General features: G+C 59.2%; 10 protein-coding genes across 10 annotated transcripts; 5 read left to right on the forward strand and 5 right to left on the reverse strand.

Annotated features, from left to right (window-relative positions):
* The first annotated feature begins 41 nt into the window (after window positions 1-41).
* BDZ90DRAFT_119053 (hypothetical protein) lies at window positions 42-1,746 on the forward strand. The gene has a single exon (XM_025503276.1). It carries the CDS (start codon window positions 167-169, stop codon window positions 1,646-1,648), a length of 1,482 nt encoding a protein of 493 aa, XP_025364376.1. The 5' UTR covers window positions 42-166; the 3' UTR covers window positions 1,649-1,746.
* A 124-nt stretch (window positions 1,747-1,870) lies between these two features.
* Window positions 1,871-4,693, reverse strand: BDZ90DRAFT_226006 (hypothetical protein; the record flags this gene model as incomplete). The annotated part of the gene is made up of 2 exons (XM_025504691.1): window positions 1,871-4,467; window positions 4,540-4,693. 2 exons carry the CDS (start codon window positions 4,691-4,693, stop codon window positions 1,871-1,873), a joined length of 2,751 nt encoding a protein of 916 aa, XP_025364377.1.
* Window positions 4,694-5,387: 694 nt separating this feature from the next.
* Window positions 5,388-7,632, forward strand: BDZ90DRAFT_230614 (hypothetical protein). The gene has a single exon (XM_025505540.1). It carries the CDS (start codon window positions 5,507-5,509, stop codon window positions 7,268-7,270), a length of 1,764 nt encoding a protein of 587 aa, XP_025364378.1. The 5' UTR covers window positions 5,388-5,506; the 3' UTR covers window positions 7,271-7,632.
* Window positions 7,283-12,073, reverse strand: BDZ90DRAFT_230615 (hypothetical protein; the record flags this gene model as incomplete). The annotated part of the gene is made up of 2 exons (XM_025505541.1): window positions 9,806-12,073; window positions 7,283-9,729 (listed from the first exon to the last, which is right to left on the reverse strand). Coding segments are annotated over exons 1-2 (4,361 nt in total), but the record flags the coding sequence as incomplete, so codon positions are not given.
* Window positions 12,074-12,322: 249 nt separating this feature from the next.
* Window positions 12,323-13,486, forward strand: BDZ90DRAFT_258674 (hypothetical protein; the record flags this gene model as incomplete). Its single annotated transcript, XM_025508092.1, has 2 exons — window positions 12,323-12,940; window positions 13,019-13,486. 2 exons carry the CDS (start codon window positions 12,323-12,325, stop codon window positions 13,484-13,486), a joined length of 1,086 nt encoding a protein of 361 aa, XP_025364380.1.
* BDZ90DRAFT_230617 (SGT1-domain-containing protein) lies at window positions 13,437-17,169 on the reverse strand. Its single transcript, XM_025505542.1, has one exon. It carries the CDS (start codon window positions 17,133-17,135, stop codon window positions 13,515-13,517), a length of 3,621 nt encoding a protein of 1,206 aa, XP_025364381.1. The 5' UTR covers window positions 17,136-17,169; the 3' UTR covers window positions 13,437-13,514.
* An 11-nt stretch (window positions 17,170-17,180) lies between these two features.
* Window positions 17,181-20,330, forward strand: BDZ90DRAFT_273637 (hypothetical protein; the record flags this gene model as incomplete). Its single annotated transcript, XM_025508811.1, has 4 exons — window positions 17,181-17,290; window positions 17,357-17,444; window positions 17,580-19,631; window positions 19,725-20,330. 4 exons carry the CDS (start codon window positions 17,181-17,183, stop codon window positions 20,328-20,330), a joined length of 2,856 nt encoding a protein of 951 aa, XP_025364382.1.
* A 189-nt stretch (window positions 20,331-20,519) lies between these two features.
* On the reverse strand, window positions 20,520-23,045 carry BDZ90DRAFT_249665 (NTF2-like protein). Its single transcript, XM_025507668.1, has 3 exons — window positions 22,719-23,045; window positions 21,917-22,637; window positions 20,520-21,837 (listed from the first exon to the last, which is right to left on the reverse strand). The coding sequence occupies exons 1-3, from the start codon at window positions 22,965-22,967 to the stop codon at window positions 20,666-20,668; spliced, it is 2,142 nt and encodes a 713-aa protein (XP_025364383.1). The 5' UTR covers window positions 22,968-23,045; the 3' UTR covers window positions 20,520-20,665.
* Window positions 23,046-23,201: 156 nt separating this feature from the next.
* Window positions 23,202-25,194, forward strand: BDZ90DRAFT_230619 (putative FRS2-phenylalanine--tRNA ligase beta chain, cytosolic). The gene is made up of 5 exons (XM_025505543.1): window positions 23,202-23,837; window positions 23,922-24,191; window positions 24,268-24,675; window positions 24,750-24,992; window positions 25,081-25,194. The coding sequence occupies exons 1-5, from the start codon at window positions 23,236-23,238 to the stop codon at window positions 25,151-25,153; spliced, it is 1,596 nt and encodes a 531-aa protein (XP_025364384.1). The 5' UTR covers window positions 23,202-23,235; the 3' UTR covers window positions 25,154-25,194.
* On the reverse strand, window positions 25,180-25,913 carry BDZ90DRAFT_273640 (hypothetical protein; the record flags this gene model as incomplete). Its single annotated transcript, XM_025508812.1, has 3 exons — window positions 25,180-25,498; window positions 25,563-25,594; window positions 25,673-25,913. The coding sequence occupies 3 exons, from the start codon at window positions 25,911-25,913 to the stop codon at window positions 25,256-25,258; spliced, it is 516 nt and encodes a 171-aa protein (XP_025364385.1). The 3' UTR covers window positions 25,180-25,255.
* Window positions 25,914-25,929: the final 16 nt, after the last annotated feature.

A 25,929-nucleotide genomic window follows, 5' to 3' on the forward strand; every position in this document is an offset into this window, starting at 1 on the left:
CAGAGGCGTGTCCGTCGACGTCTCGTCAGCCGCCGGCAATGGATTCGCTCTGCTGCGCATCCAGCCTTCCCGACTTCCTTGCCACGCCCTTACCATCAGCATACAACGGACGATGGAGCCGCCGCATAGATAGCTATTCTGACACTTCACGGAGAGGAAGCGCAACATGGCAACACAAGCCTTTGTCATCCGAGCCAGTCCACCGCCGCGATCTTTCGAGGATGACGCGGATGAGGCGGCGAGGCGATCCGCCAAGTGCGGCCTCGGACGTCGTTCCAACGCCGTACCCACGTCCAATGGCAAGCCGCGATTCGTAAGGGAGTCCAAGGCCAGTGAAGCTTGGAGCGGCGACTGGACGCGAAGCGAGGACCAAGACGGCGAGGTGGCAGAGGCGGCCACACGGGATGAGGTGACGGGAGACAAAGGAGGGAGCGAGCCAACCGCTCCAGTAGCAGAGGTCGCGTCAGCAGAGACCAATAGCATGGCCTCCCTCTACGCACAGCTAGCCTCTCAGATCGCCTCTACCGCTCAGGAACCTTCATCTCCAACCCAGCCACCACCACGCCCAGCGCTCAAACCTCGCGTCTTGACTAAGCGTAAGCGTACAGCTGACCAGAGCAGCGATTGGTTCATTGCAAAAGCTACAGAGCAAATGAGCAAGGAGGACAGGCGGCGCGATGAGCAGCGGCGAAAGGAGCAACTGCGTCAGATGACCCAGCAGAGGGAGGGAGAGCAGCGAGAGGACGTCCAGCTCATCGCTACTACGCAGGCCAGCGCCGAGACGTCTACGAGTATCGCACCGCCCTCGCTGGCAACACATCAACCACGCGCCTCTTCTGTCCAGCCGTGTCCCACCTGCTCGCAGCTTCTCCCGACACCCTGTCCCGCACCCATCCTCCGCGCCCACTTGAACAGCATAGCCCATCGCATGGCCCAATCCACCCCTTCCTCGCCCGCACCATCATCAACCACTGGCACAAGCAAGATAGCCTCAGCCAGCCCACCTCTGCCAAAGCTCTATATCGACTCTTCCAACTCTGGGTATCAAGCCCTGCAAGCCATGGGATGGAGGGAAGGACTGGGAGTAGGGGAGGAGCAGTGGCGCCTGGCGGGGGAGAGAGCTGCACTGGAAGAGGCGAGGAGGATAAAAGAGGAAGAGAAGGAGGAGAGCGAGAGAAGACGCAAGCAAAGTGAGATGGTGATCGTGGTGGACAACGATGATGAGGAAGCCCAACAAGATGTTCTGTTCGGCCCGCTCCAAGGTGAGGAGCACCAGCAGCGTAGCGTCAGCGTCAAGCCTACCCATACTGCATCTCCTTCGCCGCCCTCTGCTGCCCTTGACGAGCAAAATCCAGAGAAGGACTCATCATCAACGACCGGTCCATACAGCGCTCCTCGTCCCGCGCCCCTCCTCGAACCCATCGCTGTTCAACTCAAGCGCGACAGACTTGGACTCGGCAAATTGCGCGCCTCAACGGGACGAGACTACCCTACACTGGGCGCTAGTGCGAGCTCTAGCATCAGGGGCAGCAAGCAAGATGGGCGCAAGGAGATGGAGAAGGACCAGGTCAGGAAGCGTCGTGATATTGTTAAGCAGCACGAGAGGGAGAGGAGGGAGTGGTTGGAGTTGAGAGGCAGCTTGAATTGAGGGGATCCGCCAACAAAGACATCGACGGAGCGTGTGCGGGCGCAGCAACTGATACCCAATGCAGATGAGATCACGACGAAGCCGCTCACCTGAGGCTGAGCGACCTGAGAATGACTGAGATGATGCACGATGCATATTCTTTTGTAGCACGACGGCAGATGACAGTTTGAGTTGGGTAGCTGAACAAATGAGGAAAGCCCGAAGCGAGCGCCCGTCCGCCTCTCAGTACTCCAGCTCCATGACCTCTCCTGCTCCATCTCCTCCAGCGCCAGGACCGCCCGATGTGTCCAAGTCTTGATAGCTCCTCATGTCCCTCCCCCTCGCTGCTCGCGGGTCGAGTGGTCTGGGTGCAGGAGGGAGCGGCTCGGCAGGTAGTGCTGGCGCGTCCGGGTCTGCGAATCCATTGCTGCCTCCGCCATTCTCTACCAGCCCACCGAGCCTGAGGTGAAGAGGCGGGGGCGCTCCCATCCCCGGCGCTAGGTGGATAGGAGGCGGGCCGCCCAAGGGAGGAGGTGCCATACGATCCTCCAGGCCGCCTGGGGCGCCCCGGCGGGAGTCACGACGATGCAGCCCTGGGGGAGGGGAGTGGGATCGCCTTCTCTTGCGACCACCACCACCTGGCACGACAGTCGAGGGACCCATACGAATCAACCCCATGCGACCGCCGTCTCCTGCGGACAGGCCCGCCGGATCGTCCCAGCTATGTGTCGCTGCCATGAAGTTGTGTGACTGGCTGTACCCATGTCCGTGCCCGTTGGGTCTTCCGCCTGCTCCGCGAGCCTCGCGCTCGTTTACTGCTGCTACCAAGCTCCCACTGAGGGGAGGCATGATCCTCGTCGGGTCCCTAATGTAGTTGTTGAGGTACTTGATATCCGCCTTCCTGCCCTCACCCAGCTCTCCCTCGATGATGTCCCTATGCTTGTTGCATACATGCTTCTGAACGAATACAAGCGCCCTGAAAAGCTTGTCGCACGTCTTCGTTGGCGGAGGCACCCCGGGCTCGTCGGCCGCCATGCCCTCAGCAAGGGCCTTCTCGTGCGCAGGATTGACCACTTGGACAACACAGCGATGCTTCTCTTCTCCGTCTTGACGGGCAAAGGGCGTCGCGAGATCGAGCATCAACTTGTCCAGGTCGACACCACCGTGCTCTGCTATGTCCGAGCTGGGCAGAGAGAGGAGGAGAGCGTGCTTTCGATCCAAATTTTCCGCCCACTGCTCTTCGCCTACGTTCAGCGACTCCTCCGTCCCTCCTCCGGCTTCTTGCCTGCCCTCACGCTCTGCCTCTGATTCGCCAGCAGGGTACATCCGCCTGTAGTGCGCCCTCGCTCTGCGGACCAGCTCCTCGCTGAAATCACAGATGGTTGACGAGTAGTAGTCGCAATGGTACACCTCGCGAAGCAGATCCAAATGCAGGTCAAGCTGCTTCTTGATCGTGCTGCGCACTGCGGCTTTGAAACTCTCTGAGTCGAGCAGACGCTCATTATCCGCAATTGAGCGCAAGACATCATCTTCCAGCTCTGAGCCGTCGGCCTCGTAGTAGCGCGTCATGCCCATCGCTTCAAAGACCTTCCGTCCGATCTCTGCCGAAGCGTCTGTGGCATTTGCGGAGCGACCAGCCTCATCGAGCGGGGGACTTTCCTCGCCTGTAGGCCAGAGCTGCTCTCTATCTTCGGCCTCGAGCCAGCGCACGAGCTCCTTCGCCTGCCGCAAATCCGTTGCCAGCCTCTGCAACCTCCCAGCACCAGAGGGAGCGCTGCGGAACTTGACCTGGACGCCGCGAAGCGCAAGGTCAAGCTGCAACTTATAGCGCTGCACCACGTTGCTATCCATCATCTTCTGCCGAGCGTCGGCCGCATTCTGATCCGTCTCAAATTGCGCCCAACCGATGGCGAAGTAGGCTTTATTCGCGTGTGCTTCGCCCAGGGCCAGATAGCGGAAGCCGTCCATCGTGGCCAGCTCCTCCTCGATGGCACCACGACTGCATTCTGGTGGGATGCGCATGACGAGGAGCTGCTCGGGGCACGGGTCGATGGGAAGTGCGTCGGATGTCAATTTGATGGGCTCGCCAGAGCGCGAGAAGATGGTCGAGTCTTGCGACCCGGCACCGGCTGCCTTGCTCTCCGCGATGGAGGGAAAATGCTGCTCGAAGGCCACCCCATCAATGGCGCCGCTGCTGAGCTCCTCCAACCACTTCTGCTTGCGGCCATGCCTGCCTTGGCGCCTGCGAGACTGCCTTCGCTCGACCTCCACGTCTCCCAGCCCGTATTTTTCCAGGAAGAAGGGCAGGTCCCTCTTTTCCTCCCAAAACCTCCTTGCGGAGCGCGCGGTGTAAACTATCTTGTACTGCTTGTAGAGATTGAACATCTCCTGCGTCGAGAGGTCCGACGAGGAACTCGAAGGATTGAGCGCTGCCTGGCGGGCGCGATGGACGTGGGCAAATTGCTTGAAGGGGAGGAGGGCAGGAGACTCGAGTGGGTCGGGAATGGGACCGACTTCCTCGACCGGGGGACGACGGCGAGGCGGAGGCTCGCGATCACGCCCTCCGCCACCATAGTACTCTTCGCCGCTTGCCGGGGGCGGACGCCTTTGATAGCGCTCCTCCGGCGCCGCATAGCGGTCTCGATCGCGCTCGCGCTCGCGGTCGTAATCGCCATAGCCACGAGGTGGGGGTGCTCCTCCGACGACTTCGCGCTCGCGATCGTACCGGTCGTAGCGGTCATATGGATCGCGGTCTACTGGAGCAGCTGGGTAGCGGGATGAGTAGGGAGAGCGCGATGTTCGGTAGCGATCGTAGCCAGCGTATGGCGATGGTGAGCGGGCTGCGATTTAGAGAGCTCAAGTGGTCAGTATGATGTCGGACGACTGCACAATGCCCAGCGTTGTCGCCTCACCTCCTCGGCCATAGACTGGGGCTCCTCGCTCAGGCGCGGCGCCGCGAGTGTAATCGGGCGACCTAGAAGGCGGCTCAGCGCGGTAGTCGTAGCGGCTTGCGGGCGGCGAGCGCTGACGTGCGTAGGGATCGTCGTCTCCACGCCAGTAAGACATGGTGTGCGACTAGAGCTGGCGTTGTGAGAACTTGTTCGATGCTGAGATGAGTCGCGGGAAGATGAGGAAGATGAGGATGAAAGAGTGTGAGCTATGGTGTCGGAGGGCGATGACGAGGATGAAAAGTCTCGGGCATAAGAAAGACGAGGGCGCCGAGTTGAGTAAAGGGGGAGGATAAGAAGCTAGGCTGGCTGTATGCGCCTCTATGGGCGGATGCAAAGGGAGCGCTGGCCGTCTCCGACTAGGAAGTCGTCGAAGAAGATGAAGAAGAGGAGGAGGTGACGGCGATGCTCTGCATACGTGCTGCGTTGACGTATGGCCAGGGCAAGACGATGGGGAATACGATGAAGGAGGGGTTGCTCGCAAGGACAGGTTTCGATCGAGAGAGGAGGAAGAGGAAGGGGGGGATTATCGAGACTCACCAAAGACGATGTAGAAGGGGGACAACGGCAGTCTGCTGTGCAGCACCTTGGACTCTGGACGTTGTTGGCTCGCAGTGAGAGTGCGCGTCGACTTCGAACCGGGTCTGCTGGGCTGGTCGATTGCCCTGTTGAGGTGGGGAAGAAGGAAGGCGAGTCGTGGGTCGACGGGATGACAGATTGGCGCGAGCGCGCAGGCGGGCGACGGGAGGGGAACAAAGGCCCGCTCGCTCAATCGGCCTGCGCCCCTTTGGAGAGAGGCTTGACTTGAGCGACTTCCACATCGAGGCAATTGACCTTGACTTGTCTCTGCAACGGTTTACTACGAATCTCACGAACTACAAACGACCCATAACGACCACCCATTATACCCCTCAACCCATTGACGACCACCATGTTCCGCTCATCATCACCTCCACCACGAGTTGCCTCCCCAACGCCGAGGCAGCGCATCATGTCCTTCCTTGGAGGTGGCAGTCGCAGCAGCGGCCCCAATACCATCGATGATGGCTCTCCCGCTGCATCGTCAACACCGCCACTGGTATCTCAGCTACAGCTGCAGGGAGACCCCGCAGCCAGCCAGGACTCAACCACCAGCCACTTGTCTCCATCTGCGCCGCCGCCTATGGCCCGCCGTGCCTCCGTCGATCAGTCTGAGAGCATACAGCGCATGCCATCACGTACGCTGCTGCGACGGCGCTCCTCAGCATCGAACACAAACTCGGGCACTCTATTCCGAAAGCGCTCCACAAGTGGAATCAGCAACAAGGATTTCCCGCCCGTCGGCTCAGACACCGACGCCGGGTCGCATACCCCATCGTATCGCTCCCCTTCACCCACCAAGATGTTCTCCCCACGCTTCCTGCCCAACACCAACGGCAGCAACGCCTCTGCCTCAGCCACAGCCGATCTCAGCATTTCCTCACCGCCAGGCAGCCCGACAAAGAGGTCGCGTGCCCTCTTTCCCACTCGTGGTCGCAAGGACTCAGCAGCTTCCATCTCATCCGCAGGCATCAGCTCAGGGCCATCAGCGCCTAATCCCATGAGCAGGCCGACTAGTCCAATGAAGGACCTTTTCGGCGGCTCGTCGTCCTCTGCAGCGGTTGCGAGGAAGGGAGGGGTCGACAAGTCTCTCATCGGCTTGCCAACTAATTTCAAACATACAGGAGGAGGAGGGACCAGCAGCCCGTCGTTGGAGACGGCCATTGCTCTGCCGGGTCTTGAAGCCCATCTCCCACCATCTTCACCTCATATGAGGAACAGGAAAATCTCTGCTCCCTCCTCTCCGGGCTCAAGACAGCAGCCTCGCCTGGCTGGCTCAGGCGCTGATCATGACACGTCGCTGCAAGACTCTCTCGCCCAAATCAACTCAGCAATGGGGACTGGCTCCCCTGACCAGCCCACCTCAAGCCCAGACATGTGGCAACCTCGCGATGCTCGCCTAGACACGGTGAAAGAGGTACCCAGCGGCTTCATCCAGCGCTTCGAGAAGATGGGCCAGGCGCCTGGACCCCAGGGCGAGGGCTTGGGGGGGCTTGGGCGTGGAGGAACTAGGGCAGACGCGCGAGAGCTCTTTGGGGGCTCCGCTTCTGCGACTGGTCTACCAGATGGCTCAGGCCAGCCATTCAGATCTTCCTCGCCCACCGGTCGCATCGCCTCACAGCCTCCCTTGCGATCCACCTCCCCCTTGCGATCGGTTTCGCCTCCCTCGCGAGCTGCTGGAGGGAATCGACCCTGGCCTGCTCGACCTAGTTCGCCGCCGGTGTCGCCGTCCGCGGCCGCTTCAGCCTCGATGGACAAAAGCCTCTTCACTGAAGTCGGCGTCTCCAACGAGCCCTCGTCTCCGATTATGCGCGCGACCTCACCCACGAGGATGGGGAAGCGAAAGCCTGTGCCTTCGCTCGACTCGACGTCATCTCCGGTAACAGCAGGAGCGAGAGAGCAAGGGGCAATGCGATCTTCCTCCCCTTCTCGTCAAGCTCAGTCCCCCTCCGCTTCACCTCCCCGTCGACCCGCGTCGCCACCAGTCCCGGCCTCCAAGCCACAGCCTCCTCGACCCTCTTTCCCCTCCCAACAGCAAGACTGGGCAGCCACTCTTGCCGAGATCTCAGACGCACTCAATGCTCCCCTGCCCAGCGCTACAAAGAGCTCAAAGTAAACCGTTGGTTTCCTTCTCATGACCTCTCTCACTGCTTCTCTCTTCTCCTCTCACGACCGCCGCGCATCAACATGCTGTACCAACACCTCTTCTAGACACAATACCATCAATCCTGTCACAGGCCCGTTGCACGAGTGTGAATACAAAGCAAAGCACCTGATCATCTATCATGGCCGAGAAGTGACATCAAACAAATACCATACATGTAAAGCTTTCGCCTGTCCAGCAGGCTTTTCCTGCCCTTACTCATCGATCTCCCCCACCCAGCCTCTCTGCCCGCTCGCACTAGCCGCAGGCAAGTTGAGCGGTCCCGCTCTACTACTGAAGCCAGAGGCCTTCCGTTTGGCTTGAGCGAGCAGCGCATCTCGGTGACGTTGCTCTTCATCCGCAGGGGTGAGTGGCTGCTCAAACAGCCGGCTAGCAGCTTTGCGTAATCGCCGACCGGCTTCGCCCACCGAGTCTGGGTCGCCTGATCCTGGCGTGGGAGGAGGCCCACCGAGCCGGTCTGCCGCCTTACGGGCTAAAGCGCCACCGAGGGCGAGGAGCTGTTTACGAGGAGAGGTGGAGCGAGGCCTTTCTCCCTCCTGCTCCTGGCGAGGAGCGGATAAGGGCGGGCGCACCTCGCCGTAGGACTCATCATCACTCTCGCTGCCCAACGACCCACTAGACCCGGTAAAGGAGGGTTGCCGCCTGAGCTGGCCATGTTGAGCCTGCAAAGCGGTCGGACGGGTCGTGTAGTGCGGGACGTCCAGCAGTAGGGGGGAGCCGGCATGCTGCGGGTGGGGGCTACTCTCCGCAGATGCATCCAGGCTCGTCCGGTTATTGTTGATGACCACGCTATCGTCGCCAGTAATCGCAGACGCAGAGCGGGCGCCAGTCTCGCTCTGCTCGCTTACCCTCCGCCTGCTACCACTCACCCTCCTGTCAATCTGCCCCGACGGAGAGCGGGCGCTCATGCCCGACCCTCTCCTTTGCTCCGGAAGCGCCAACCCCTCCTCCCTCAAGCTCGCCAGCGCAGCACGTCTCTTCCTCGCCAGAGCAATCCATTGCTTTTCCGCCTCTTTGCGCATCATGACGCCCAAAGCTTCGAAGGTTTCATCCCGCAGGAGAGGAACAGGTTGCCAGTACCCGCCGGCTGCAAAGCCGCGTCCGGTGGCGAAGAGTGTGCTGCTTGTTGCTGAGGATGTGGAAGTGGCTGAGGGAGCGCCGGCCGACGATTCGGACAGGGCGTCGTCAATGTCCTCGGGTTGCGCGGCAGAGCCAGAGGTGGGAGAGGAGGCGACGATAGAGGCGCGACGAGTTGCGCTTATCGATGAGCCTGGCGTGCCCGGTACTTGCAGGAAGTCCCTCGTCGAAGTCATTGATCCGGGCCCGCTGCCACCTGGCGTTCCCTGAGCGCCCACAGCGAGCGTTCCCGCATTGCCCCTCACATGCCTCAGCGAGGGTGTACCAGTCCCAGCAAAATGACCTCTACCGAAGCCAAAGGCATCCCCTGGCGAGACGATGAGTGCCTCGGTACTGCTAGGCAGCGCAAAGGGCAGCATCGCTGACGACTTGAACAGCTCCCGTATCGGCGCGGTGGTCGTCGCTGAGGAGCCAAGGGTAGTACGACTAGGTACAAAGTCTGCGATGGATCTGCCTGGAAGAAAGAGCGAGTCGACGAGTGATTGAGCTCGTGAGGCTTCCTCGTCTCGCTCACGATCTCGGAGAGCGATGGAGCTCTCTGAGTCGGCGGGCGACGGGAGGCCATCCTTGCTTGGTGGCTGCGGACCTGCCATGTGTCGAGCGCCATTGAGGTCGTGAGGAGAGGCAGTGCTGCCCAGGTCCAGTCCAAGGGAACTTGTACGGCCCATGATATGTGGGGAAGATGACATGTGTACTGTGCTTCCGCTCGTGTCGGCCCCCAAATTGTCCTTGGGCGGCGGTGTAGGTGATCGACTGTCTGGATTGACACCACGCTCCGTCGTCGTCCCGGAGCGGTGATGACGCTCTACCGATTCCTCTTCGCCATTCCCGGCCTCCCTCAGTGCAGCTTTGGCGTCCTCCCTCAGGATCTCCCGTCTCATCCTCTCCAACTCCCTTCTCGCCCTCCCTTCTTCTTCCGCCTCCCTTTGCACCTCGACACTCCTCTGCCAGTCTCCCACCAGCTGATCCAAGTACTGCCTACACTCCTCGCTCATGCGTGGCTCGCCTACTTCGTAGCGGTAGTCGCGGACAGCCCTACGCATCTGCATAGGTGTAAGAGCATGCAGACCTTGCAGAGTGGCGATGAGGGCTGGGAAGTCGCGCAGGGTCGAGTGGCAAGACAGCCAGGAGATCAATTGGTTGACCGGGGCCAAGTGGGTAGTGACTATCCCGAGGGGAAGAGCGTTAGAGCGCGCCCAGTCTTCCAGTGTGGAGACGTTCAGCTTTAGCTGCATAGCACGCGACCGACAGAGATATTTCTTGGAGGTGAGGACCTACATTCGAGTGGCGAGCAAGGGAGGGGGATCAGCGAGAGAATCAGAAAGACCAACGTGGGCGGCGCCGGCTCACCCTGTTGAACAGCTCCGAGCCCAGCCAGTAGAAGACTTGCGAAAATATCTGGACGATCACTGCTGGGTTGATCTCGTAGAGCTGAAGCACATGCAGCGCCGCCGTCAGGATTGACGTGACAGTCCGCGGTGTAGGATGGCTGAGCTGCTCAGCCGCAGAGAGCTTTGAGTCAGTGCTGCTTCCAAGAGCAGCACCAGGCTGCGGTGGCGGCCGCCCGCTCATAGCATACGATTCGCCGCGCATTGAGCTACTGCCCGTCATCGGGCTCATCATCATCGGCCCTGCCCTGGCCTCATTCTCCTCACTCCCCTCCTTGAATTGCGAGAAGATTTGACTGAGTGGCCGTCTCGCCGATCCCTTGTGTCTCAAGCTATTTGCCCCTCCTCCACCGGTGCTCGCCCTCACGCTTCCTTTGAGCGTCTTGATCAAGTTCCACTCTCCTTCGAATCGCACATCCTCAAAGCCCGGTATGGCCTCATGCTCAAGCAGGGCCACCTCCAGCACCTTGGAGATACGGCGCTCCACATCCCTGATGATGGCCACGACTATTTCGTTGACCAGGTCCTGAATGAAGAGGTGCGCCTCTTCCCTCATCTTGGGCAGCTGGCTGAGCGTCACGTCTCGTCGTGTGTAGTAGAGGAGGAGCATCATATTAAATAGCCAGAAGGCCTGGCTCACCACGTCCCCCTCACGGGCACGGCTTAGGTCTTCCACCGTTTCAAGAGTGGCGTAGAGCATATTGATGAGCAGATCTTCGTCTCCTAGGCTAGCAGCGTAGCGCAAGCACAGGAAGACCGCGTTGGCAGGCTCGGCGCGAGCGATCCAGGGGGCGCGAACTGGTTTGGCGTGGCTGACGATCATGTCCAGTAGCGGGTCGATGTCTCCGTCCCCAAATACCATCATCTGGTCTGGAAGGATTTGCTCGAAGTCAAAGCCCACAGAGAGAGGGTCAGCGCCCACTTCAAGGGCACCGCATCCAGGAAGAAGACCGAGATCGTTGCGACGACGCTGAGCGGCAGAGTTGGGCTGATGAGGGTTGCGGCGTTTTTGTTTGCTGCTGCGTCTCTTGATGGCCCAGGAGCTAGATGAGTGGTCATGGTCTTCACGCGGTGGTTCGCCGACGAGGGAAGAGAAGTCAACGTCGAGGAGGACGCTCATGTCGAGCAAGGCTCTACCTCTCCCTTCTGCGACTTCTCTTGTCCTCAAATTGGCTTCTTGGATTTGATGACGCTCATTTTTGCCGATCAGACGCCGAGAAGTCGACGAAGTCGTCGCGAACATCATTGGGGATTGATGGGTCAGTGTGCGGGAGTGACCGCGTGCTTTTGGCGGTGTTGCAGCAGGGGTCGAATCGATGGAGACTGCGCGGTTATGTGAGCGAGACGGCGTCGATGGGGTTCCTCGACCTGAAGGAGAAGGGGCGACGCTGAAGTTGTCGATGCTCTGGTCAGCTTCGCTGTATGCTGCGGCAATCTGGAGTCGGTCGAAGATTGCATCGGCGATGAGTTGTCGATCTCTTGACCGCGGGCTCGAGGGTCCAGCTGCTGGTGCAGCACGAGGAGCGTAGTGATACATGGAAGGCTGCGAAACTTCCTCTGGCGCAATGGAGACGATGAAGTCCTCGCAAGTGGTACCCTTGTGGCTGCGAGCTTCCACATTTGCGCCTCTCCGGATCAGGTAGTCGACAAGGGGCAGATTGGAAGAATTGACGGCCCACATAAGCGGGGTCCAGCCCAGCCCATCTTGCTCATCGATAGGGACGCCGTAGTCGAGGAGAAGCTTGACTACGTCGATGTGACCTGAACTGGCAGCGAGACAAAGTGGTCCCATGAAGGGCGCCTCAGTACCGCTGTCTCCGCCTTCGCCGTCCTCATCTCGGAGCTCATCAAGGCGCAATACTGCGAGGGCCTGGGACCCCGGAGGCCCTTGTGCCGATTGCTGTTGTGATACGTAGCTCTTTGCCTCGAGGATCCAAGCCAGTAGATGGACATCTCCGCTAGATGCGCAGCGCAACACCACCTTTTCGAGGCATTGTGCCTTGTCCTCTGTCGTGTGTTGATCTGAGGCGAGGAGTCGCTGCACTGTATGCGGTGATGGGCATAGCTTGAGAAAGTCATCGAGACCCGACGATGCCTCGATGGCCGCCATGTCTAGGCAGAGAGATGATGACGGAGTAGATGACAGGCCACAGACGACCGATGAAACGAAAAGGAGGCTGATACGATGAGGCGACAACAAGGATTGGAGTCGCTGCGCTTTGTGGTGTTGGTTGGCCAATCTCAATCCTCGTTCCGAGACAGAGGCCACGCGAGGCACAGGCGACGAGTTGATGCGGCCTGGAATGAAAGGAGGCCCGAGCGCCGGCTCTGAAGTGTTCCTCTGTTTCTCATCCAATTCAGCAAACATCGGCCCTCAATTTCGCTCGCCTCAGCGTTCTCTCAGGGTCGAATGGCATTCCCACCCCCTCCGATCTTACCACGCGGCCCCCTGTCTTCCTCTTCGCCCCCGCCGCGAAGGATGGCCTCGTCATCCACCATTGGGCATGGCACACAAGCCTCGTCCTCTACCAGCAACACACCATCACGCGTAGTCCCACCGGGACCCGGTGGCGCTTCCTCGTTGACAGTCAACGACATCCTCTGCGACTCCTTCACAAGACGCATCGCGCTACTCGTCTACTTGAAGGGTGTGCTAGCGGGCAAACATCTCTACGCCTCTACAGTCCTCTTCAGCCCGCGCGACCTCGCCGACGTCTACGATACAGAGAGAATGCGACGTCGCTCTTATCGGCACCTCGTGCTAGGACTCGCTCTGTCCCCTTTGGTTGAGCAAACGAGCATGTCCCTGCCCGACTTCGTACGCTCCCTCGGCTCTGCCCTCGCCGATGTCGAAGCGCTGCCAGAGACAGCGGGCAGCTCATCCGCAGGATTGAGCGCTGCGGGTTACCCATCGTCTTCGGCCGGAGGGGGGAGTGTCTCGTCGGAAAAGAGAAGCGTGCGCAGCTTGTTCTCGTCGAGCAAAAACAAGGGCCAAAAGAAGGGAGGGACGTTTAGCGATATTCATCCGCCGGATTTTGGGATGAGCACGATGGGTGGGGTCAGCGGAGCGAGCAGCGAGATTGCTGGTGGCCATCTTGTGAGTCGCAGCGATGTCCGTGATTCAGGCAGCACGTATTCAGAAAAGGCCTGACTTCCACTTCTTTGCACCGCGTAGCCTTTTGCCCTCGACTTCTTTCAGACATTTACCACTCTCGCCGACATCCTCATCGAGATCTACTCCAAACTTCTCACCTACCTCGGCGCCCCAGGCCCTTCCACTGGCCTGGCCCCGACGGAAGACGGCAGCGAGGGCATGACTGCTACCACAAGCAGCCTTCCTCCTCTCGCCTCACAAGTGGTAGACGCCATCAACAAAGCGGATGGCAAGGTCAAGAAGATGCTCGCTCAGGTGACAAAGGAGCTTGATGGCGCTGCAAGGCACGTAGTCAAGGAGGAGCTCGCACAGCTTGAGGCCGGATTATCTCCCAATGCGCCGCAGAATTTGGCGATAGACCCACATTCGAGAGTGGGGAGCACGCGCGACGATTTCGGCGATTCAATGGGTTCAACAAGTCCCTACACCGGTCTCCCCGGCCCCCCTTCATCTATGACACACGGCGATTTCGGCTCGAGTCACGGCTAATTGGCATTCACTTAGCAAGTACTCTGCATTAGCGCGGCGCCTGCCCTTTGATTCCCATCCCACCCACCAGGTTTCCCACAGGACCAGGTCGACCACCTTGGGCTCGCCACGACTCCAGCAGGTCCGCCATCCCGCCATCCTCTCCCTGCTGGGCATCAGGTACAATGGTTGGGAACATCTCCTCGTCCGACTCGTCTTCTTCATCTGAGGACTCCAGACCAGGCATCTCTGCGTCTCGATCGATCTCCTCAGCAGCATCGGACGGGAGCTCAGTGATGCGATTGTGGCCCATATCATCGCCGAGCCGTACCGGTTCATCAGCGTGCCCTTCTTCCCGAGTATGCTTAGCCTTCTCCTCCCTCTCCTTCCCAAGTTGCTCAACCATCTCCTTGAAGGTGGGCGTTTCAGGGACCTGCTCGCGAAGAAGGCGCTCCAACTTCGCCGGGTCTTGCGCTGTGAGGGGCAGCATGTCCTCGTCTTCATCGGAGCCGTCGTCAACGGTAGCAGAGGAAGGGACAGCAGAGGCAGTAGCTTCTATAGGGTCCTTCAGCTGGGAGTCTGATCCAGGCCTGGCAGCAGCTCCACCAGCCGGCTGCGGCGTGTCCTCTGCCGGCCTTCCTTCTTTCTCGGCCTGCTCCTTCGCGAAGACGCTCCCCAAACTGGCGCCACCTGGTCTCCTGTTGGCCCAATCTGCACCCTCAATAGGGGCGTTCTGCAGCTCTTCCTGTGTAAGGGGCGGCAGACCTTTTGAGGCGCGATGTTGGTTGAGCCGATCGTCCAGGGCGGAGAGGAGGGTATCGAATGCTGAGAATGGGTTGGACGAGGGATTGGAGGAGGCGGGAGGGGACTTGACGGTGGCTTGAGGCGGAGAAGAGGCAGTGGTGGGGGAGGACTTTGTGTCCGAGGAGAAGGCGACACGTTTGGGCTTGACGGAACTGATACCATCTTGTTCAACAGCAGATGAGGCGCCGTTCGATGATGTGGTCTGCTTCTTGAGCGACGATGCTGGCGGTGGCGCACCAGCCGACAGTGCTGCTGGCCTTCTCGCCTTCTTATTGAGAAAGCCCTTCCCGAAGCCTTTGCCAAATTCGGGTGTCGACGAGGCAGCAGCAGCGGGATGAGAAGACGCGGACGCCTGCTGCTGCGGCGCCTGATCCTTCTGCTCTTTTCCCGGTACCCATCTCCCCTCGTCCCTCCTCTGCTGCATGATCTTATCCAGCTGCCCAGCAGTCAAGCCAAGCTCCTTGCTAGCAAAAGAGAGGAACTCGTCCATCTCCTCAGCCACATCATCTTGGAAGGTTGACCTCTTGTCCGCTTCTCCTGCGCCAACCTGCACAGTGTCCTCCTCCTCCTCGTCGTCCTCATCATCACTCGGCTCCAGACCCAGCATCTCCGCCCGTCGTCTGCGCGTCTCCTTCGTTTCGGGCATCCCATCCTCATCAAGCTGAGGTAGTGCGTTCCCATCCTCATCGAGCTCAGCATCATCGTCACTGCCGCCAAGCTCCCAACTTTCGGCTCCTTCAAAATTGTTGGCTGAGAGGTTGGATGACCTCAAGGCTTTGGCAGAGGAGGCGAGGGAGGAGCGTAGCTCTGCGTTGGAGAGGGCGCGTTTTCCAGAGGAAGGAGGGCCGGCCGTGTCGGCGCCATCGTCCTGGCGTGATGAGGCAGCAACGCTCTCCTCGGCTTCAAGACGCGCCTGACTCTCCTCCATCGCTCGTAGATCCTCCTCCATACGCTCGCTATCCTGCTCACCCGTTTTGTCCCAGCCTGGTCTCTCCGCGAACCCTGGGAGCACCCTCTTCAGCTCGTGATCCCTCTGCTCATCATTCATTGCGGCTAGCCTCTCCCGCACTTGCTCCCTCACTTCCTCCTCGTCCTCACTATCATCCTCACTCCCACTCTCATCGATCAAAGCCCCCTCCACGTCCCCTTTCCCTTCGACGAACTTCTCCATCTGAGTCGCAAAGTGGGACAGGCGAGCTTGTGCTTCCTGCTCTTCGTTCGAAGGGCCATCGAGATCATCCGGTCCGGCGTCGAGGAAGGTCGACCCGACTTCGTAGAGCCAGGTATCGGGTTGCTCCAGGGAGGCCAAGGCTGCGAGGTCGGTGGGAGGAATGACATCGAGGTCGGGCAATGGTGTGGAGGCCAACAGGGTTGGGGTCTGTGTCCATTCTCCCAACGCATCCTCCTCGCCATCTTCTTCTTCTGACGAATCCTTTGCTCTACTGGGGGCAGGCGCCTTCCTGCCAACACCCCACTCCTTAACGGCCTGCTCCTCAAGCTCCGTCCATCTTTTGCTACCTCTCATCTGTCCCTCGAAGAAGCCGAAGCTCTCCAATCTGGCGATGAAGGCCCCATAGTCGGGTCGCTGTCGAGGATCCATCTCCGACTCGCTTCCGTGAGCTGCACCGCTGCTCGACGACGAGGCGAAAACATCATGCTTCCTTCTGTTCGCAGAGCTGCGACGTTCCAAGTCATTAGCGAACGCAATTTCCAAACCAACAGCAAGCTTACAGCCAAGGTCCCATCGCCTGCCCTCTTGCAGTGTTGAGGCGCGCTGTTGCCTCTCTTGCTCTGATGCGCTGGTCTCCGTTTCTGGGGATGCGAGCGAGTCCAGTGCCGTCCAGAAGGAAGAGACCTGGTCTCGGTACACTGATGAGAAAGGTTGGGGTGGGTGATAGCGCGCTGAGAGGAGGTGGGTGTATAGCCGACGCGAGAGGGTGATGGGAAAGCCCAGCGGTTCGGCTTGGACAGCTGCAGAGGCAGCGCCGAGTGACGTTGACGCAGACTGCTGAGGCAGTAACTTGGCCATCCTGCTGGCTATCCTCGCGTCTCTAGCGTCTCTGCCTAAGAATGCCTGCCCGGCCCTCGCGATCAGCTGTGGCCGCGAGCGAAAAGCTCGAGCGATTGACAGGGAAGGTACGATACTTGTTGTGCGATGCTGCACAGTATCTGTCCATTCAGTTCCTGGGTAGGTAGCCATTCGTGAGAAGGCAGCGATGTTGAGATCGGAGGATGTGCTCGTAGCTGCAGCGTGATCCTGAAGAAGCCGAAGGCTGGTGTTGATGTCTGCAATGGGTCCAATGGAAGCAGCGTCCTCTTGGAAGGAAGCATCGCCCTTATCCAAGGAAGCGGGCAGGATTTTGACCTCCTCTTGAACCAGCCACACCCTACCAGCCGCATTATCCGGGTCAATCCAGTCCGGAATATGGTCAGCAGCCTCAATGAGAAGTAGCTCGCCATCTTCATCTATGACCTGGACAGCGTAGTCGCGAAGCAAGCTTCCAGGTCTCTGCTGCAGCCTTAGGAAGTGGAGTAGGAGGAACTCGTCCTCTGTGGCTCCGCCTGTAGAGAGGGACAGCTTTATGTGGGGAGGCGCCACTTGAGTGCCCTTCTTGATGCCCCGAGAGATAGAAATGATAGGCTGTGAGCGATAGAATACGTATCCCTCTGCGCCATGAGGTTGCGGACCGGCTAGGAAGTCGTCGAGGTGGCGTTGCAGGCTGAGCCTAAGAGCGAGGAGCCCTTGGCGATCAAAGGCAGCCTCATCACTGCTGAGTGGGAATATGCGAGCAGTGAAGAAGGGCTGGACATCCTGTCGAGCAGCCTGAGCTAGCTGCTGGGAAGAGGAGGAGCCAAGGTGGTCCATGACATGCATATATGGAGGATCTCGAGGATGAAGCTGATCCCAAAAATGATGCAGCTGCATCGTAGCCTCGCACGGAAGTGGACCCCGCCATCGGCCTGCCGCGGCTGCATTGCCGTTGAAGCTGAGCTCACCGACGTTGGCCGAGCGGCGGGCGGGTCAGTGGGAGCTTCCTACGACTGGTTCCCATCCTCATCACGCCGCCTTTCATGCCCTCGTCATAGCAACAGCTCCAACACTTCGTCACTCTTTTCTCCTCCGAAACCCCTCTACTCGGAGCCCATGTCGCTATTCGCGGGCCAGCGCATCCTTGTGAGCGCGACGGCCTGCGGTCGCCAGGCTTTGGCGGCTCCTTTGGCCAGAAGCTTGCATACAACCTCGTGCAATGTGGTAGCATCACGGCCAGTCACCTTCGTCAAGCCGATACCCAGATCAATACTACCACAGGCTCGCTGGAATTCTTCCAAGGCCGCAGACCCAATACCTTCCAAGTCCGATGCAGCGAAAGCATCACCCGACTCCAAATCTCAACCTGACTCACCTGTCAAACCGTCCACTGCTCCCGCCTCATCGTCTGGTATCTTTGCAAAAGTCCGCGATGCCCTTCTCAAGTCGGCCTCCAAAGCAGCTTCCCGTAATGGCACCGGTTCGGGCTCAGAAGAAACAGTCGCCCCTCCTACCTACCCAGACATGAAGCGTCTCTTCTCCCTTGCAGGACCGGAGCGCAAGACCCTCGTCTTCGGCCTCTGCCTCCTCCTTGTATCGGCAAGCATATCCCTCCTCGTCCCCTTCGCCATCGGCAAAGTTATCGACTTCTTCACCTCCTCTCAGGACGAGAAAGGTGGTGAAAAGACCATCTTTGGTCTCGGCTTTAAGTCCGTCGCAGCACTGATGGTCTTCGTCTTTGCGACTGGAGCGGCAGCTAGGGCGGGCTCGTCCATCATGCTCAATTTGGCGGGAGTGCGCATCGTGCAAGCGATCAGGCAGCGCTGCTTTGGAAATGCAGTCAAGCAGGAAGTTGAGTGGGCCGACAAGTCGCACGGGGATGTTATCTCGCGACTGTCGGTAGACACGTCCATTGTGGGCGATGCCGTCACGTACGAGCTGGGCGACGGATTGAGGGCAGGCTTGACGGTTCTCTTCTCTGGCACGACGATGTTTCTCATCTCTCCCGCCCTCACGCTCTTGATGATGGCTGTCGTGCCCCCCGCTGCTATCGGCGCCGTCTTCTACGGGCGATACCTGCGCGACTTGACAAACAAGGTGCAAGAGGCCGTAGGACAGATGACACGGACAGCGGAGGAGCGTTTGAACTCGCAGGCTTTCCGAACGGTGACGGCCTTCAACGCGCAGCGCAGCGAGCAACGCCGCTTCGATGAGAAGGTCAACTCGATCGCCAAGCTGGAGACAAAGGAGACGTACGCCACTGGCTTCTTCTACGCCGGCACGGGATTTGTGGGCAACTGCTCTATCCTCGTCCTCCTGACATACGGAGGTACCCTGGTGTCGCGCGGCGTCATCACAGTGGGCGACCTCACATCTCTACTCATGTACACCGCCTATCTCGGCGGTGGTCTGGCCAACTTGACTTCCTTCTTCGCCTCCCTCATGAAGGGCGTCGGAGCCGGAGCGCGTGTGTTCCAGCTAGTTGACAGGGAGAGCGAGATCAAGCTTGACCAGGGACGCGATCTCACTGAAGCAGAGAAGCGATCAGCGCGCATCGAGTTCAAGAATGTGCACTTCGAGTACCCCTCCCGCCCTGGAGTCAAGGTGCTGGATGGGGTTGACCTCACAATCGAGAGGGGAGAATCCGTCGCTCTCGTCGGAGGGAGCGGTGTAGGCAAATCGTCTGTCCACTCCCTCCTACTCCGCTACTACGACCCGACACATGGCAGCATCACCTACGGCGGGGCGCCTATCACCGACATCCTCCCTGCAGCTTTGCGAGACCAACTCGCCGTAGTCACGCAGGACCCGATCCTCTTTGCCGGTACAGTCTTCGACAACATTGCGTACGGGTCCGACCCGACCCCCTCTCGCCAGCAGGTGGAAGAGGCAGCGAAGATGGCCAACTGTTGGGAGTTTATCGAGCAGTTGCCCAAGGGACTCGATACTGAGATCGGGGCAAGGCAGCTCTCCGGTGGACAGAGGCAACGTGTGGCTATTGCGAGGGCTCTTTGCCGACGGCCCAAAGTGTTGCTCCTGGATGAGGCGACTAGCGCGCTTGATGCGGCGTCGGAGCATTTGGTCAACCAGTCGATCAGCGAGATCATTCGCAAGGGAGACATCACGGTCTGGATCGTGGCGCATCGTCTCAGTACGATCAGGAGTGCGCAGCGTATTGTAGTGCTCAAAGGCGGAAAGATCGTAGAGAGTGGCTCCTTTGAGGCACTAGACAAGCCGGGCAGCGCGTTCAGGCAGTTGATTGGGAGTCAGATCGAGAGGGACGATGAGGGCGCAAGTGAAGTGGTGGAAGACGTGGAGCAGCAGCAACGAGAGGTGCGTGCTTGATGTGAGAGGTGAGAAGGCCTCGCCGTCAATGTACATGAATGAAGGCTCACCACCGAGCCCCCGCTTTCTCACCCTCACTAGATCCCATCTAGCGTGAGCGCGGCATCGCCAAGTGGGCGTCGCTCCTTGCACACCTCGGCTCGTCAGCGCCAGTCCAACTCTGGAGAGAAGGCTCGCGACGAGCAATTGCACTTCGTCTCCTCTGGCCCTGCGTCCATCTCATCCTCATCCTGTCGCCACCCAGCGATTCCCTCCAAGCCCACCTGGTCAGTCACCTCCCTCCTCTCCTCTGCAAGCGAAGACGAAGGCTTCACGACCGCCCAGCTCGCCCATCTGCACAAGCTTTGCGCGCTCGAGATGCCTACCGATCCGGAGGAGGTGCAGAAGCTCAAAGATGAGATGCGCGAAACGAAGCGATTGATCGATGTGGTCAGGCGGACGCCGAAGCTTGACTTGAGGGAAGACGAGGAGGGGACGGTGGGGCTAGTGGATGGGCGGGTAAGGGATGAGATGCGACACGAGTACGAGGAGATGGACCAAGAGGTGGAAAGGCAGGAGGTGAAGATAGATGAGGAGGAAGGAACGCGCATTCTCTCGACGGACGAAGCATTGAAGGGTGCAAAGAGGACGAGAAGAGGATTCTTTGTTGTTGAGAAGGGGGCGGGAGGCGCAAAGGAGGAGGAGTAGAAAAGATATCAGCAATGCGTAACTTGATCATCACTGTCACAAAACGTCTTGAGCCTGAGTGATTAGAGCAAGAGAGAAAGGCGCAGCTTGTGCTGCTCTGTTTGAATTCGTTTTCCAAATGTAATACATGGAAGAGAGCGTGGGTGCACCAGCTCGTGTGTGTGTGCGTGGATCTTGCCTGGTTCGTGTCTTGCTTTTCTTCTTGCCAGGCTCGTCGTCCCTCATGCTCCACCGCCTCCTTCTCACTGCCCATCCATCTCTCATGTTTTCGCTGCTCTGTCTCCTGCTTCCACTCGCTACTTCGTTTGGCTGCATCCATCCTCATGCCTCCCCTACTATGCCACTGGTCCGAATGCCTCCTGCGGAATAGCCCCCTGCCCCTTCAAGTTCTGGAAGACCTCCATAGCAGCCTGAGGTTGCCAGCCATTCTCCTGCAAGCACTGCAGAGCGAAAGGGTAAGTGAGGCCTGTCTGCCGCGCAAATTCGAGGGAAAGGAAATGTTGCTGCTCGTTGATCCCTGGTGGGGGTTGAGGGCCGCTGCCTGGCGCCGCAGCGGAGGGCTGACCTTGCTGTTGTTGAGGTTGTAGAGCTTGTTGCGCTTGATCGCCAGACGCAAGCGGTCCTGGTCTCCACGACGCCGTCCCGCTGTAGTGCCTGACAGTCAGCTGCTCCGAGAGTATCACGCACGGCCACCCTGCGTTAGCCGCCGTAGAGCCGGGCGCGGATGGAGCGACGATGAACGTCCGATCGAAGGAGCGATATCCCATCGAGGGATGCTCTTGATACTCCCCCTTGACGTTGATGAACAGGACCGCTTCAGGCCTCTGCTCTGTGCTACCGCCGCCATTCTGCTGAGCACCACTGCTCGAGTCGGCCCCCACCAATGCTCCCACCGCCTGGTTGGGAAGGAGCCACGAGTCCACCACGAACTTGCTCGCATCATTGAGGGGGTGCGTCGTCTTGGGCATCTTAGCCAACACAGCCATGATCGCATTTGCTCCCACCGGGAAACCCTTTGAGGCGCTCTTGCTCCCAAGACTCATGATGTCGTGGCTATTGAGCCCTTTGCCAGTGTATCCGTGCCAATTGAGGTCACGTTGGCGCGGCATCTCCGCCGAAGTGAGATAGCCAGCAGCTTGAGATCGTGGGCTGACTCTCTGATTGAGAGAGTGACTGAAAGTAGCATTGGAGGCGTACGCGGCGCGTAGGTCTGCGCTATCTCGTTGAGAGTCGTAGAGTTGGAAGAACTTGGCCAGGAAGGTAGGGACGATGGATTCGGCCGATGGGTCGGAGAAGCCTGGCTTAATGTGTAGGGTGGAAGGGAAGGGCTTGGTAGGCGTGTCTGGGCCAAGAGTGGTTGAGGGGTCGCTGCCACCTTTGCCTTTGCCGGACGGGCCGCCCTTGGAGGACGAGGGTAGCTGCGCGATTGCTTGCTCCTTGGGCGTGACGGGGACTCGGTCTAGGAGGGTGAGGGTGGGGAAGTGCGAGAGGACTTCGGCGCGATAGCCTGGCACGAGGGAGATGGAGGAGAAAGATGATCAGCGTCGAGTAGAATTGAACCTTGTGCCACGAAAAACCTTGCTCACCCTCCTCGTTCATAGCCGCTGCTGCATTTGCCTGCATCGGGTTGCCCGTGAGCATGAGCTCCCTCAAATTCTTGAGCGTCCCGTTCTTATTCTTGCTGAAGGTCGTCAGGTCCTTTGCCCACTTGAGATCATTGCCCTCCAGCGACAGATTTTGAATGTTGGGCAGATGCTGTGGCAGAGCGGCGAGAGGCGCCAAATTCTTGAGGTCGTTATTGCCCATGGAGAGCGTCGTGAGGCCAGGGTAGAGCTCAGCAGCCAGCTTCCACATGACGGCGCCGATGTCCTTATGGGCGCCAGGCTGACCGGGGGCAATGACGTTGCTTTCCTTGAGGATATTGTCTGCCTTCATGTTGTCAAGATTGAGGAAGTTGGCACTGCCATTCCATCTGGCGGCAAGGAAGCGCCGCAGGACTCCGATGGTACCCTGCGTGTTGAAGGACGAGGACGGGGCATGATTGCCATTCGCTCCTCCGCCTCCTGGTACTCTTCCACCTTTAGCCTTTCCCTTGCCACCACCACCTGCTGCGCCGGCTCCCGCTGCGTTTGCTGCTCCGCGGATGGCAAAGACCTGGCCGCTGACATTAGCATCGCCGGTGATGGTGCCCGGTCTTGCTGGGCGTGAGAGGCGGCCTGCTAGCGGGTTGGCGCGATCTCTCGCCTTCCTCGCTTTGCCAGTCTTTCCTCCTCCAGCCGCACCGTCATCATCGATCTGGATGCGAGACTGCGCGCGGATCATTGATGGAGTTGCTGTGTCAGTCAAGCGGCAGCGGATGACTATCTGCTGCAGTAGCGGCTTACTCACCGGTCCTGCTGTCGCTCCTGGCCCAGCTGCCGAGCCTCCCGCTCCCCTTCCTTTACCCCTGCCTCTACCCGACCTGCTAGGCCCGGAGGAGCTAGCGGATCGCATACCAACATCATCGTCGATCAATCCAGCTCTTCGCAACGCTGAGCCTGCGACGTTCCTGCCAGAGCCCCTGCCGCCGCCACGCCCGTTCGATGACGACGAAGCGCCTTGGTTGTCATTGGCGGCGTTCTGTAGTCGGGCGAACATTGGCGATCGGCAGGCGAGCTGTTTGTGGATGAGCTCGAAAGGTGAGGATGCAGATGAGAGGTAAAGAGACAAAGCGAGATGCGACGCGACGCTGAGCCACCCTGTATGCCGCCGTCAATCAAAAGACGGGCTCAACTCGACTCGAGTCGCACTTCCGTGCCATCGCCACGTGATGAGCCTCAAGGCCCAGAGTCATTGGCATTGGCTTGACTTGGAGATATTCTCGACTTCCCACAGGCCTTCTGAATTCTCGTCCCCTCTCACCATCATGTCAGCTCCCGCGCAAGTAGCGTGGGACTCGCTCCCAACAGCAGAATGGACTCTTCAGCAAGTAGACGCCGCTGGCTCGTCTGGCATCCCAGACTCGCGCGAGCTGGTAGGCCGTCCGCCGATGCCTGCCAACCTCGAAGACGAAAAGTCCCTCGATGAGCACCACAAGCGTCGCGCTGACTGGCAGATGGCGCTTCAGGGACACCTCAAATCCCTTGAGGCTCGTCAAATGATCGAGTTCCAGTCACACGACGAGATCACCTACGCTCTCACGGCCGAAGGGTACGGGATTGCCCACTCTGGCTCGCAAGAGGCACGTCTCTTTGCTGCGCTGCCTCCCGGGGGAGACGAGGCCAAGACCTTGGATGAGCTCAAGAAGGAGCTCGGAGCTGATGTCCTCAAGATTGGCCAAGGCAAGGCCTTCGCCAAGAGGTGGGCGAGGAAGCATCCTGAAAAGCAAGGCGCATTGGCGAGGATGCCCGGCGTCGAGGAGATTGTGGACGATACGGCTGAAGACCTGAGGGAGATCAGGAGGAGTGGCACATTGCAGGATGGACAGAGGGTCAATGACCTCAAGAAGCGCAAGCTAGTGGTGCAGAAGTGCGTGCAAGCCGCGATGATGGAGCCGTTAAACGATTGTTCTCCAGGCTGATCTCCTCGTCCTCTCTTCTTTTCGCTGCGCAGGAAGCTCCTCTGGTTCTCAATCACCAAGGGCCCGCAGTTTAGCCTCAAGATCGAAAAGCTCGCAACAGATCTTTCAGCTGAGATGCTCCAATCAGGCGAATGGAAGACGCGTCCCTTCAAGAAGTACAACTTCGACGCCGAAGGTGTCATGCCCGTCACTGGAGCATTGCACCCGCTGTTGAAAGTGCGAGAGGAGTTCAGGAACATCTTCTTTGAGATGGGATTCACCGAAATGCCCACGAACCGATTCGTCGACTCAAGCTTCTGGTGGTGAGTAGGCGGGCGAGCGCCAACCCGCAGAGATGGCGACTGCAATCTTACGCCCTTTCCCCACTCGCCACGCCAGCTTCGACTCCCTCTTTGTCCCGCAACAGCACGCCGCTCGCGACATGCAGGACACCTTCTTCATCAAGTCACCCGCCGCAGCGAAGCACATCCCAGAGGACTATCTCTCTCGCGTGACCGCCGCCCACGAGGACGGAGGACCATATGGCTCGACAGGGTATGGCTACAAGTTCTCCCGCGACGTTACCGAAAAGCTTGTTCTCCGCACCCATACTACAGCCGTGTCTGCGGCCATGCTGTATGAGCTAGCGAACAGGCCGGGCGGGTTCAAGCCGGCCAAGATGTTCAGTATTGATAGGGTGTTCAGAAATGAGGCTGTCGATGCGACGCATTTGGCCGAGTTCCACCAGGTTGAGGGAGTCGTCGCGGACTACAACATTACATTGGGCGATCTCATCGGTTTCATGCAGTGAGTAGCACCGCGAGGCAAGACGTGCGCCCTCGCTCACCTCTGCCTTGTCTCTCTGAATCCCCTCCACCCAGAATCTTCTTTGCCAAGATGGGCGTCACCAACCTGCGCTTCAAGCCCGCCTATAATCCCTACACAGAGCCATCACTCGAGATCTTCTCTTACCACTCTGGCCTGGGCAAGTGGGTCGAGATTGGCAACAGTGGCATGTTCCGTCCAGAGATGTTGAGGCCTATGGGCCTACCCGAGGGCGTGAATGTGCTTGGATGGGGACTCAGTCTGGAGAGGCCGACGATGATTCGTTATGGGATCAACAAGTGAGTGCGGCGGGCGAGAAGAGAGTTATTGAAAAAAAGGGAGAAGAGTGACTGACTTGATTTGCTGCTTCCTCCCGCACGCTGACAGCATTCGTGACTTGGTGGGACACAAGATCAGCATCACTGACGTAGAGAGAGCGCCTGCTGTCAGGTTCCCGTAAAGAGGAGAGTGACAGAGCAAAGAGAGCGGTAATGAAAAGAGTAACTCCTTGTCAGCGTGCCTCGGTGGATGCCAAGGCTTGAGCCTACATGAAAGCCTGACATCAGCGCCTGCTGCCACCATCGGACCCCTTCATGCCGCGGCCACCACCGCCTTCTTCGCTTCGGCGCCCCTCCAACGCCCTTGTCTGCGTCAGATTATGCGAGCTGAGTTTTTGCCAAATGGCAATCGTCCTAGGAGCGTATTTGGAGGTGAACTTGTCCGGCCATTCACAGTCGTCACTTTTTGAGGTGAAGTAGCAGTGTTCGGGGTCAATACAGGCGCCCCACGTATCCCAGTCGCAGTCCTGTGCAAGAAAGAGGAGAAGCGGTGAGGCATGCGGCGAGCGAGAAGCAGGAGGTCATACGCACATCCGCATACCCTCCGGTACCGCAGGCCGTATCTGTCTCGCGCGAGGGAGTCAATGTAATAGGTCAGCTCCCTGCCCCCCTTTGCCACGCTCGCTCCTCAGGTGACTCACAAATCTCCAAAACCCCTTCCCTCAGGTATCCCAAGTCGGCAACCGTCTTGCCTTTGCACTCCCACGTAGCCTTGTAGGGGCGATGCTTGTGGATGATCGAGATGCACCATAGCCTATACCCGAATTCCTCGGGTGGCGTGCCTTGGTCTTGCCATTCGCAGATGCGATGCTCGGAGAGGCTGGGATAAGGGAGGGCGAGCAGGAGTACGAAGAGGGGGAGGAGGTGCAGGAGAGCACACATGACGGAGTGTCGAGGA

This window comes from Jaminaea rosea (genome assembly GCF_003144245.1).
Source record: "Jaminaea rosea strain MCA 5214 unplaced genomic scaffold BDZ90scaffold_2, whole genome shotgun sequence".
In the NCBI taxonomy this organism is placed as follows: domain Eukaryota; kingdom Fungi; phylum Basidiomycota; class Exobasidiomycetes; order Microstromatales; genus Jaminaea; species Jaminaea rosea.

Coding starts and splice junctions, on each gene's coding strand:
- BDZ90DRAFT_249665 (XM_025507668.1), bottom strand. CDS start 22,967: ATGTTCGCCCGACTACAGAACGCCGCCAATGACAACCAAGGCGCTTCG. Junction 22,638..22,718: donor CAGGAGCGACAGCAGGACCG/GTGAGTAAGCCG, acceptor ATCCGCGCGCAG/TCTCGCATCCAGATCGATGA. Junction 21,838..21,916: donor AGCGGCTATGAACGAGGAGG/GTGAGCAAGGTT, acceptor CCCTCGTGCCAG/GCTATCGCGCCGAAGTCCTC.
- BDZ90DRAFT_119053 (XM_025503276.1), top strand. CDS start 167: ATGGCAACACAAGCCTTTGTCATCCGAGCCAGTCCACCGCCGCGATCT.
- BDZ90DRAFT_230617 (XM_025505542.1), bottom strand. CDS start 17,135: ATGGACCACCTTGGCTCCTCCTCTTCCCAGCAGCTAGCTCAGGCTGCT.
- BDZ90DRAFT_230614 (XM_025505540.1), top strand. CDS start 5,507: ATGTTCCGCTCATCATCACCTCCACCACGAGTTGCCTCCCCAACGCCG.
- BDZ90DRAFT_230619 (XM_025505543.1), top strand. CDS start 23,236: ATGTCAGCTCCCGCGCAAGTAGCGTGGGACTCGCTCCCAACAGCAGAA. Junction 23,838..23,921: donor CGCAAGCTAGTGGTGCAGAA/GTGCGTGCAAGC, acceptor TTCGCTGCGCAG/GAAGCTCCTCTGGTTCTCAA. Junction 24,192..24,267: donor GTCGACTCAAGCTTCTGGTG/GTGAGTAGGCGG, acceptor TCGCCACGCCAG/CTTCGACTCCCTCTTTGTCC.